Source organism: Gobius niger, assembly GCF_951799975.1.
Source record: "Gobius niger genome assembly, chromosome: 3".
Classification (NCBI taxonomy): Eukaryota; Metazoa; Chordata; class Actinopteri; order Gobiiformes; family Gobiidae; genus Gobius; species Gobius niger.
In genome coordinates, this window is record NC_136854.1 from 41,576,577 (window position 1) to 41,589,861 (window position 13,285).

Below are 13,285 nucleotides of genomic sequence, written 5' to 3' on the forward strand. Positions count from 1 at the left end.
TTCAGATGGTAAAAAGCTGCTGATGTTATTGCTTAAAACATTTTACAGTCTGAGGTTGACTGAGTGATTTTTGGGGTCACAGCCTGAAAAGTTTGGGAACCTCTGAGTGAACACAGTAATGCAAATACTCTGTTCTTAGCCACAGAAGCACACAGCGGTATACATAAGTACGGGCCCCCCTTTAAAGGGATATTTCAGGATTTTTGACATAGGGCCTCATTCCCTAGTTATCCAGAGTGTTGCTGATTTCTGGAGATATTTTCTTTTGTAATTCATGCAGTTCTTATATTTGAAGAGTTACATGGCGCTAGGCTAGTGCTAGGCTAGCATATTTCTATGGTATCAGCTAAGCCTGCATTGAAAACAGTGGCAAATCACTTATAACACCAGACTAACCATATAAATGTTGATAGAATAATATTTGGAATATAACTGACCCTGAATCACATGAATGATGCATTTTGAGGGACTATTTTCTAGCAGATCACTCCGCCGCTGCGTAGCTTATACAACCACGAAGCTGCTCAAATATAAGGTATTTTAAATGCAAAATGGTTGAAATTACTCTATGGACACAGACATGTATATGGTTAGTCTGGTGTTATAAGTGATTTGCCTCAGGTGCTCTGTGGAGCGGGTCACACTGTTTTTAATGCAGGCTAGCTGATACCATAGAAATGCGCTAGCCTTGCATTAACCTAGCGCCACGAAACTCTCCAAACAAAAGAACTGCATGAACTACCCAAAAAGATATCTCCAGAGAGCGCCTGCACAGCTGTTTCGCTGGAATACTCGTCGGTATTTTTCAGCTAAAACCATGCAGAAGTCGGCCGAGGAGAGCGTGTATCTGCTGCTGTAAACATGCTGTCCTGAGTCTGCAGCAGCTCCGGGCTGCAGGACGTGCGGGGCAGCGCCGCCGAGAGTAAGGCAGCGAGCTGGAGCCGCAGATTCAATGTAATTTGAGTTTATAATTATCGGGCCCAATTATTGGCCGAATTTGTTTTTATCGGCTTTATCGGGGATGGCGCCAAAATGCCGATCCCTAGTTTAGTCATTGGGTCACATGTGATCATTCAGAAATCAACAGGAAACTTCTGAAGGCAATTATTTCACTAAAAAGAAAGGGGGGCCTGTACACGTGACAGCTCTGCACAGAACTTTTTGATCGACCACAATTAATCAGTACATTACGAGGGAACCCTTAAGTTTCTTACTGCAGAACACAGTATTGTCTTAGTCCAGCAGGGGGCAGTGGAGTCAGTCTTAAAGATTCATAAACCTTTACCAGACTCTTGTCGTTGAGAATCCTCCTCCTCCGCTCCTCTTCAGCGTTCAGCTTCTCACTCAGAGCGTCCTTCTCTGACGTCAACTCCAGGATCTTCCCCTGAAAGAAGAAACGTGATCATTGAACCTCATGTTTGCGCAGTGTTTCTTCTTCTTCTGTCCTCGTGGGGAAGTCGACCTGATCTGACCTCATTACAGTAACTCTGTCAGTGAGGGATGAGGGGAAAGCGCTTGTCGTTCTGTGGTTTGTGGCGGCGGCAGCTGAGCAAACACGGCCTTATCTAAACAGAGCGAGTGTGGAGAACGTTTCTTACAGAGAGGGAGGCTTCTGTTTCCTTCAGCGTCTTCTCCAGGGTTTCCAGCTCCGTTTGCTGCGTCGTCTTCAGCTCTGAGCAAAACAAACACTTATTATAAACATCAGCATTTAAGTCAAACGCAGACAAAACTCACAGGTTATAAACATTCACCAATTAACCATTAAAGACCTCATCTTTACAAAAAAGTGTTTAATATTGCAGTAATACAACGTTCCTCAATAGAGTTATGGAGTATTTCTTCTCATATTAATGCCAGTAATCGATAGTATTCACCTGCAGCGTCTTATATAGAAACTTCTGACACACATTTATAGAATCCCTACTGTCTCTTAGACCGACCTTGTACAGACGCCTCGTGCTGCTGCTTCAGAGTCTCCATGTTCTCGCTGTGCGTCTCTTCCTGTTTTTTCCTCTCAGTTTCCTGTCGACTCCTCAGCTCCTCCACCTGAACCACAAACAACACAGAGATTTAATCATTAAAATAACTATAATCACGTTCATTGCAATAAACCCTGGTCTAGAATGAACCTCATGAACAAACGGTTCGATTTACGTACACGATGGGAGAATAAATGAGCCTTAAATCATGCCTGACGTGGCTGTATTTAAGTGCAAAAGTAAAGCATGAATAAATGGTGATAAAGTGTAAAGTTGCAGATGAGTAGAGATGGGATCGTTATGAATTTATCAATACTACTTATCTTTCCCTGTACTTTAACGGTCTCTTTTTAAAAGCAAAAAAAATATATTTTACTGCTGTACATTTGGACCTGATTTATTTCCAAATTAAGTTAAGCTTATAAAATACAAATATAAACCAAAATGTGCAATAAATATTAGAATTGAAATTCAGATTAAGGAAAACGTTTCATATTTTTTGTTAAGAGAGGATGAACTGCAGAGAGCTACAGCTCAGGTGAGGGAAACTGTACAAGGAACAACTATTAGTCGTCATAAAGGCCAGATTTGTGCAGTGTTCGACTAATAGTTGTTCTGTGGACAGTTTCCCCCACCTGAGCTGTGTCTCTCTGCAGTTCATCCAGGGTCATCATCTTGGTAACAGCCGTGGTCAGTGCTGTCCTTGTTCGGTCAGTACGTTTAGGAGGACGGCCGGGTCTTGGTAGGTTTGCAGTGATGTCAGACTCTTTCCATTCCTGGATTTAACCTCTGAACTCCCACCTGAACCGAGTGCATTTTCACAAGTTGGTTTCTATTAAAAGTGAAGATAATGTGAAAAAAAAAAAACTGTGGCAGAAAAGTAACAAAAAAGCAACAAAACATGGTAAATATGCAATAAAACAGTTAAAAAAAAGTAAAAAAAATAAAAAATGGACAAAAAAGTGACAAAAAATTGACAACAATGCGACAAAAAAGTGACAAAAAAGTGACAAACAATAGACAAAAAACGTGACAAAAAAAGTGACAAAAAGTGACAAAAAAGTGACAAAAAAGTGACAAAAATGCGACAAAAAAGTGACAAAAAATTGACAAAAAAAGTGACAAAAAAGTGACAAAAAAGTGACAAAAAAGTGACAAACAATAGACAAAAAACGTGACAAAAAAAGTGACAAAAAGTGACAAAAAAGTGACAAAAAAGTGACAAAAATGCGACAAAAAAGTGACAAAAAATTGACAAAAAAAGTGATAAAAATGCGACAAAAAAGCTACAAAAAAGTGACAACAATGCGACAAAAAAGTGACAAAAATGCGACAAAAAATTGACAAAAAATTGACAAACAATAGACAAAAAAAGTGACAAAAAAAAGTGACAAAAAGTGACAAAAAATTGACAAAAAAAGTGACAAAAAAAGTGACAAAAAAGTGACAAAAATGCGACAAAAAAGTTATGTTATCCACAGGCTGTTGGTTTATTGGACGGAGCTGAAATCAAAACTCGGTTCTGTAAAACTATAGAGCCTCTTCCTCCCTGTTGTCGCCTGCAGTCGGTGTCCAGGGGGTCGAGCTGTGACTGTTTGACGAGACTCGTCCTGGAAATCTATAAGTTTGAGCATCGGTGAACTGAATGAAGGGCCTAGTTTCGGTTTCTAAAGCCGGCGGCGGCAGGAGAAGCTTCTGCAGAAGTGAGTGAAAGCACACTCTGCCAGACGTCTTTGCTTTCGCTCCAGAGGGTTTGTTCACTGCCTCTGGTGCAGCGTAAACGACTGTGGAGGGAGAGAAGCACCGCCCGGAGATCCGACATCCTGTGCTCTCTGATGTATCGAGGACTACGAGACGGGAAAGAGCCTTTTTAAATGGCATCAGTGCGACTCCAGGACCGACAGAGACCATTAAAGGAACAGGCCACCGTTTTCCCACACTGAGATATGTTCTTACCTGAGCTTAGACGAGTTGATACGTACCTGGAAGAGCTTTTTCGCTTCTAACTTCACCCCGTTTGGAGCCATAGGAATAAACCGGGAGAGGCTAAATGCTAACAACATCTTTGGTTGTTCTGCGTGACTGAGCGTAGGCACAAAGACCAGACAGGCACGCATCAACTCGTCTAAGCTCAGGTAAGAAAATCTCTCAGTATGGACAAACGGTGCCTGTTCCTTTAAGGCTGGAGCTCATCGGACACGGCCCCGGGACTGTTATTGTACCGGGTTTCAGAATCCATCCCTGCATTAGAGTCTGAGTGCCAGAAAGAGACGTAAGCACCATCGTTTGAGAACCACTGACCTACATTGATCCTCGCCTTGATGATTGAACTGAGATGAACTGTTTCAAACCCAGTGAATATCCTGATCTGACTCATGTCTCACCTGTTTCTCCATCCCCTGTCTGTATTTATCCGCCTCCTCCTGGTACATCTGCTGCGCTTTGTCCCACTCGCTCTGGTAGAAGCTCCGCAGCCTGTGGGAGGAGAGGTGAGGTTTAGTTTCGGCGCACGTCCACCGGGAGGCGCCCTGGAGCCGTGTAACTCGCCTGTTCTCCAGCTGCTCCAGCTCCTCCGCGTGCTGCTGCTGCAGTTTGCCCAGCGCCTCCTCCAGCCCCAGCCGCACCTCCTCCTTCTCGCGCTGCAGCTGATCACAGCACTGGGACGTGGACACTGCGGAGACACGAGGGGCACGAGGGGCGCAGGTCAAGATCAGGTCCAGGAGGGGAGAAGTTAAAGTTTAGAAGTAAATGTTCCTGCGACTCCATGAGGGTCAGATCATGGAAACAACCTGCTCATACTTTCTACAAACACCAACATTAGATACACACTACAAAAAGTAAATATCAAGCATTGCCTTAAATGACTTGAATTGAGGAAATGTTTCTTGTTTTGAGCGGTTTTCACTCATTTAGACACTTTTCCTCGGGCCGAGTTTACTTTGCTTGTTTGAGGACATTTCAGACCAGTTCTAGGGTAAATCTCGCTTTAAATAAGAAAGTAAAATTGCCAATGAGATAAGACCAATTTTCTTTCCCCATTGGCAAAGAAAATGACCTGAAATAAGGACGAAATGTATCGAAACGAGTCAGAAACATCTCAGAACAAGTGAAATAATCCGGGACAAATGCCCAAGAACTTCTTAACTAGTCAAAACAACTAAAATTTGGATTGTTATGCTCAAATTGAGATGTTTATACTGATCTAGTTAAATATTTGTTGCAGTGCATTAACTATGTCCAGGATCATACACAGTAGGGCTGCTCGATTATTGAAAAAATAATAATCACGATTATTTTTGTCATAATTGAAATCACGATTATTCAAACGATTATTTGTTGCCTTTAAAAAAATCCAGCAAAAAAGTGACAAAAAACCATCAAAAAAGTGACAAAAAACCATCAAAAAAAGTGACAAAAATCCAGCAAAAAAAGACAAAAATCCATCAAAAAAGTGACAAAAAACCATCAAAAAAAGACAAAAATCCTGCAAAAAAGTGACAAAAATCCAGCAAAAAAAGTGACAAAAATCCATCAAAAAATGACAAAAATCCAGCAAAAAAAGACAAAAATCCATCAAAAAAGTGACAAAAATCCAAAAATTAAAAATTTGAGAAAAAAAATAAAAATTGAAAAAAATAATAATTGAAAAAAAAAATAAAAAAAAAATTGAAAAAAAAAATTAAAATCGATTTTTTTGCGATTATGCTAATTTTGTAATCGTTTACTGTTGTAATCGAAATCGTAATCGAATTTCGATTAATTGCACAGCCCTAATACACAGTAATGCCGTCAATACAGACACTTTGTGGGTCGTTTACTTATAAAAGTGGATCAGCAGGAGAATCATTTATGCTATTTTCACTCTTCATCATTCTTTGGGCACTAATTCTGTAATACAAGAAGCTTCAAATGACTGAATAGGTGCAACATTCTCACAAAACAGCATTTTATTTCTCAGCTCTTTCCAACAGCGTCACTGAAGTTTATTCCTTCCTTTTTATTTGGAAGAAAATATTTGGTGATTTTAGTTTTGCCCCATAAACCATTTTTGATTTAGTCGAGTTTGGCAAAAACATAACTTAACAATGTTCAAGTTGACGACATTAGCATTGTTTTCAGCTCGCACTTTTGGTGGCGCAGTGGTTAGCGCTCGTGCTTCACAGCTAGAAGGCACAGGTTCGATTCCCACCTGGACGGGGGCCTTTCTGTGTGGAGTTTGCATGTTCTCCCCGTGTCTACGTAGGTTTCCTCTGAGTACTCCTGATTCCCCTACCACTAAAAACATGCACAATAGACCAGGATGAATGTAGTGATGATGGTCGGAGGGGCCGATGGCACAGACTGGTAGCCTCAATTTTGTCAGTCCAGGGCCGCTGTGGCTACAACAGTTGCTAACCACCGTGTACGGAGTCTGCACTACAAAAAGTAAATATCAAGCATTGCCTTAAATGACTTGAATTGAGGAAATGTATCTTGTTTTGAGCGGTTTTCACTCATTTAGACACTTTTCCTGATCAGACCGAGTTTACTTTGCTTGTTTGAGGACATTTCAGACCAGTTCTAGGGTAAATCTCGCTTTAAATAAGAAAGTAAAATTGCCAATGAGATTAGACCAATTTTCTTTCCCCATTGGCAAAGAAAATGACCTGAAATAAGGACGAAATGTATCGAAACGAGTCAGACAAACGCCCAAGAACTTCTTAACCAGTCAAAACAACTAAAATTTGGATTATTGTGCTCAAATTGAGATGTTTATACTGATCTAGTTCAATACTTTAAGAAATAATGTATTTCTAAAATAAAGACCTGCCAAACTCATGACACAGTGGAATAGTTATGGATAAATACGAGTCAGAAACGTTATATTTAATATGGATTTTACATGAATGGCTTGGACTGGAGGAAGCTCTTTAACAGCTCAAGCTAAAGGCTAGCAGCTAACGTTAGCATTTTTTCATTACAACCGTTTATATTCAAGTGGTTTATTCGTGAGAAACACAAACACACGACTAAAACAGCTGATTTACTTCAGTCGTGTTGTTTAGTTCACAGACCTGTCTCTGTCAGGCTCTTCTCCGACTCTCGCAATGCATTGTGGTCTATATTGACCCGTGTAGTGACCATCGATGCTCACTACACAGCCTTCGGACACAGCCTTTGTCTCTTCTCAGGACAGTTTCTTCCCAGTTAAATATCGTGGTGTATAAACGTATAGAAGGCAGGTTAATGAACTAATGTGCAAATGTAGGAATAAAAAATCTCAAAGCGATGGTTAAAGGATGAGGAGAGCGGACACTTTTGGGAAAAGTAAAGTTCACAATGACACTTTTTGTGGACCAACCTTCATCCCAATTTCCAATACTTATGTTCAATAGCCTAAAATCACATTCAGAAATGACTTAAATGGGACTAAAACTAAAAGTGCTGCCAAAACCACCACTGCAGTTTTCTCTCAAGAAGCTGCTATTCCAATATTTACCTCCATCCATCTTCTCTTCGAGGTTTGGACAGATAACGTCTGACTGTTTTGTTTCCGCGTGAGTTTCTCCACATTCACATCTGCATTCCTCTGTAATTACTCTGAACCATCGCGGCGCACGTCAGGGCCAAAACTTCAACCTCCCCGCAACACGCCACACGCCACACGCAACACGCCACACGCAACACGCCCCGGAGCCCCATCCAGCACCTCACGCTGATGAAGCCGTGTGCCGGAACAAACCCGAGAACAACGGGCCAATAAGAAGATACGGAAACACTTTACATTACGGGCCGATAAGTCCTTGGTACTTATAGTGGTAAATACTAGGTACTTATGGTGGTACTTACAGTGGTAAATACTAGTAATAATAGTGGTACTTCTAGGTACTTATTGTGGTACTTACAGTGGTGCCAATGGTGGTATTTACAGTGGAAATTCTAGGTATTTATGGTGGTACTTACAGTGGTAAATACTAGTAATAATAGTGGAAATTCTAGGTACTTATGGTGGTACTTACAGTGGTAAATACTAGTAATAATAGTGATACTTCTAGGTACTTATGGTGGTACTTACAGTGGTAAATACTAGTAATAATAGTGATACTTCTAGGTATTTATGGTGGTACTTACAGTGGTAAATACTAGTAATAATAGTGGAAATTCTAGGTACTTATGGTGGTACTTACAGTGGTAAATACTAGTAATAATAGTGATACTTCTAGGTACTTATGGTGGTACTTACAGTGGTAAATACTAGTAATAATAGTGATACTTCTAGGTACTTATGGTGGTACTTACAGTGGTGCCAATGGTGGTACTTACAGTGGAAATTCTAGGTACTTATGGTGGTACTTACAGTGGTAAATACTAGTAATAATAGTGGAAATTCTAGGTACTTATGGTGGTACTTACAGTGGTAAATACTAGTAATAATAGTGGTAATTCTAGATACTTATTGTGGTACTTACAGTGGTGCCAATGGTGGTACTTACAGTGGAAATTCTTGGTACTTAAAGTAATAGTGAGAATTACAAGGTATGTACTTCTAGAAACAGTGGTAAGTCTTAGTAATGAAGGTTGTACTTCTTGTTTTCCCTAATTCTGTTTGTAGAAGTACCTCATTTACTAACTATGAAATGCTGCTGTAGTATCCTTGAATTACCAGTAAGTACCATAGTAAATAGAAGTACAACCTTCTTACTAAGAGTTACCCCTGTATCTCTTAGTAATGAGAGATACAGGGGTAACTCTGTGACTCCCTAACCCTAACCCCAATTACTAGTAATTAGCATTGTAAGTACCATGGACTTACCGGCCCGTGATGTAAAGTGTTACCGAAGATACTGGAAACAGATCAGGGGCTTTTTATTGGTGTTTTTATGCCCGAATATAATATTATATCAATGACACACACGCGATTAGTCTGTGCGTATTTCACTGGAGGTTTGCAAACGCTCCATCAAACAGAGGAATGAGGGGAAAATTCAATATTTAAAAGGAAATTTGACCAAACAGCATAAAAAACATGAACAATTTCAGCCAAAACTTCACCTGAATGTGTCTAACTTTTTGTCCTTTAACAAACTTCCCAAGTATCCCTATTTTGACGCTTTTTTCAAGACGCTTTTATACCAGGGTAAAGCCAAAATGGAGAAAATGTGCTCGGTTCAGGTGGGGGTTTAAGGGGCTGGATGCAAGTTGGCCATTTTGTACTCACTACTGCCACCTCAGGCCATACGTGTAACTGCACCTTCTATATCAAGCTCACCTTTTTGAGTGACAGTGCAGGATTTTAGGATTTTAGAGGCAGTTGTGGCGAACACATTAGGACAAGGCTGGAACATGTAGGGGGATGAAAATACTTAGTTTCACTATTCACATGGTGTCTCCTGTCCCCCCCCCCTCAGGAGTGCCTGTCTAGTTCGAACGGAGTTACCCGGCTGAACGGAGGAACCTGCATTCTGGAATCTGAGGACTGGACAGTCTGTGATCTTGGCCCGTCTGCTGAGGGATCCTTCGGCCCTGGGTCTCTATAGCCTGTCCGTCCATGGGAGTGGATCTCTCCTTCTGTGGTTCTCCCCAAGGTTTCTCTTTTCTCCTGCCGGGTTTTTGAGTTTTTCCTTGCCGTGCTGGAGAGTCTAAGGACGGGGGACACTCACGCTGCTCGTCGATACCTCTTTTTGGACATTATATTTGCCTGGATTCACCTGAACTTTTAATTGTCATATTTATTGCTCTGTTTTATTGCCTTAATGTTCGGTGCAGCTGTGAGGCCACTTCTGTTGTGATATTGGGCTATACAAAACCATTACACTTGAAACGTGAACATTTTTAAACTCCTTATAGTCCCTTTAAGGTGCTAACTACAGTGAAATGATAAAGAGTTGTGCAGGCAAAGTCAACACAAACACCGTAAAAATAAAGGACCAAGTGTTTCATGGGCTGCGTGATTTTATACAGTACAGTAGTTGTGGCCTTGGAGATTTGCTAATCGGCAGCGTTAAAACAGCCCAACTTGACTTTGATCGCCTGTAAAGCTCCGTGTGCCATAACTGCACGTGGAAACAGCTGTAGGAGGAGGCGTGCGGTGCAGTTGTCGTGTTTCTCTGAGCCGGAGTTTGTCAGTTTTGGACACAGACTCAAAGCCTGAAGCAGCTGCTCAGTCACAGGCTCTTTATGACGGACTGAACTCACACACGTGCGCAGGAGACAGCTGCTGCTTAGGCCCATTATAATAATAATAATAATAATAATGATAATAATGTACTGCCCCCTTGTGGGAACTGTTAGTTGTGTTTTAAGTTTTGTATATTTTGTCCTCTTGGTGCTTCCGTAGTTCAGTAATGTTCCAAGCAGTCTCTCTAAAAGTCAAACTCCACAGTGTTCCAGCCAGCCTGTCTGTAAGAATTGAAATTATAGTGATGTTAGCTTCCATTTGATTCCAAATTTAGTAATTTTATTAAGTTTCCAATTTGTAATTTCTAAGAATATATTAGGCGCTAATTCCGTTAGCATCCCTATGGCTTTTCCCATGTACGTTAGCATCGTGCTAATTGCTCGCTAATGAGATGGGTTTTTTTAGGTTTTAGTTATCTCTAAACTACTTATTTTATATTTTCATAGTATATTTGACCAAATGAGATCGTAATATGCATCCTTTGTGTTTCTGTATGTTACAGTTTTACAGTCCTTCAGTAAATTAACACCAAAACAGCAAGACGCTTCCTGGTCCTTTATTGGAGACTATCTGTAGAGCTAGTTCACACACTAGTAACGGCAGAATAAATAAAAATAATGGAAGCTTGTCAGAGGTTTTACGAGTCAAAGAGAGCATGATTTGTTTAACTTTCTGGAGGCGTGTTGGTGTTTTTGACAGATATATTTTGCAAATGTTTTAAAGTGACCTTTTTCACAATCCTTTTGAAACGAGTGACAGCTGGAATTTGTGCTCGTCCGACTGGTTCTTTACGGTGCAGAAGAGTTTCAATAAATGGTCTCAGCGCTTTTCTCCCTTCATCAGAACCAGAACCAGTCACTCTCATTCATACGCCAATGTACAGACACTGGGGGCAAGGTGGGTGAAGTGTCTTGCCCAAGGACACAACAACAATGTGCATCTGCGGGAGCTGGGGTACGGTTAAAAGATACCCAGCAGTGTCGAACATTACTGTTGTGTTTTCTCGCTCTATATAAAAAGTATTGTTGAGGCATCTGTATCGTTAAAGTACCGGAATAAAAACAAAATTGTATTGTTACCCAGTCCTAGCAAATGGGCCTAAAAAATGCCATATTGACCTAGAACAGCAGTAACAGCGCCCGCAAGCTTGTGTTTCAAGAGTCTTTAGGGTAAAGTGGTCTGGGTCGCTATGGGAGGGGCCAAGGACATTCTTATTCATGTGACAGGCAACAACCACAGCCTGATATCGCTGAGCTTTAGTCCTGCATCAAAACACCTTTGTATCTGCAAACTTTGGCCATTAGGAGGGACAGAGCGCTCAAGTGTTTGAACCGTTTTCAACAGTTATTGAGAAAAAAGAAAAAGCCCCAAAAAGCCCAAAAGCCAATTATTTTTAGTTCGACAGTTAATTCTAAAATAAAAGAGGGAGATACGAGACCTCGCTCCTCTCATTTGGGCAATAAGAAACAATGTATGGGAAAACTGTGCAAATCAAACTTGATTTCACATCAAAATCAGGCATAGGCTCCGAGCAGAGATGGCAAAAAATGCCTATCTTTTCTGTGAACCATCATGACGTCATGATAGAGCCTGATGAAGAGAAAGAAACTTTGAATATGCAAGCTGACTATTGGCCTGAACAATCACAGTGGTGACAAGCCCCCCTCCCCTTTCTCCCCAAACCTCTCCAGACCTCATGGCTGAAGTGGTCTGGGACTGGAGCGGTTTGGGAGCGGTTCACTTTAGGCTGTGGAAACACCTTCAAAACGCTCCGGTCCTGTTGAAATGGGGCAAATCAAAATGATCTAATGTGGTATTTTCTTTGAGTTAACAAATGAATGAGGTAAAGTCACTGTGTAGGCAACTGTAAAACTGTGTTTACATTTTGCACTATATTGCTACAATTGTTGATTTTGTTCAACTAAAACTAGGATTTTGCCATAGTTACCATTTGTTTTAATGTAGCATGTTATTTGATGTATTGATTGTCGATTGTAACTATTATTATCACATCGCCGTATTTGGTCCACGAACCACTGGCACTTTTTCATTTTGGCCCTCTGAGACAAAAAGTTTATCTGGTTTATATCAATCGTTGGGAGAATTTTAGATGCTTTAGCTTAATGATAGAAGAATTAAACTCATCAAGGAAGTACAGTAAAGCTCTAGCCACGTCACATTGACATGAATTGTGTTTGTCTGCAGAGGAACCGGCTCTAACCTGATGATTTAAAGTTACGACGCTGACGCCACTCTCTCTCCTCATAAACATTTACAGTGAAACTATTTAGGAAGCCTTTGTCAGGGAGACTGGCTGCTCTGGTTTGGCCTGAGTTTAAAGAGGGACGAGGTTTTTCATACAGCTGTGAGTCTGTGTTCGCACCGGGAGGCGACCGCGGCCGACATTCCTCCGCTCTGTGCGTAAAGACACTGACTGAAAGGTCAAACGGACTGGAACAGAGAGAGGGAGGGGTCACACAGGCAGGAAGGATCATCAAACCAGGGAGAAGCTGCAGTCGGAACAGCGAACGACCCGGGTCTGGGACTTACAGATCAGAGCGGACTCCAAAATCAAAGCTGTTCATTTAAAGGGATGTTTCAGGATTTTTGACATAGGGCCTCATTTCCTAGTTATCCAGAGTGTTGCTGATTTATGGAGATACTTTTTTTGTAATTCATGCAGTTCTTATATTTGAAGAGTTTCGTGGCGCTAGGCTAATGCAAGGCTAGCGCATTTCTATGGTATCAACTAGCCTGCCTTAAAATCAGTCTGACCCGCTCCACAGTGCAGAGTAATTTTAACCATTTTGTAATTAAAACAACTTATATTTCAGCTTCGTGGTTGTATATGTCAATGTCAATGTCAATTTTATTTATAAAGCACATTTAAAAACAACCATAGTCGACCAAAGTGCTGTACAAGAACAGTATCAATATGTACAATAAACACAATAAAAGTTAAGCACAGGTAATATATAAAGGCACAAACTGTGTCTGGTCCACATGGAACCGAAGGCCAAAGCAAAAAGATGAGTTTTTAATTTGGTTTTGAACTCCTCTACAGACTGAGCCGAGCGCACATGTAGAGGAGGCGGTTCCAAAGTTTAGGGGCCACTGAGAAGGCTCGGTCACCTCTGGACACACGCTT

The 13,285-nt window shown here is 41.0% G+C and overlaps 1 protein-coding gene across 2 annotated transcripts in view; it reads right to left on the minus strand.

Annotated features, from left to right (window-relative positions):
• Positions 1-13,285, minus strand: part of LOC306960796 (uncharacterized protein) — a 130,176-nt gene that overhangs the window by 3,142 nt on the left and 113,749 nt on the right. For both annotated transcript variants that reach the window (XM_079553352.1, XM_079553351.1), the window contains 5 exons: positions 4,527-4,650; positions 4,364-4,454; positions 1,941-2,046; positions 1,599-1,672; positions 1,286-1,384 (listed from right to left, as the gene is read on the minus strand). In XM_079553352.1, coding sequence (XP_079409478.1) covers positions 1,286-1,384; positions 1,599-1,672; positions 1,941-2,046; positions 4,364-4,454; positions 4,527-4,650 — 494 coding nt within the window. The remainder of the gene's footprint in view (positions 1-1,285; positions 1,385-1,598; positions 1,673-1,940; positions 2,047-4,363; positions 4,455-4,526; positions 4,651-13,285) is intronic.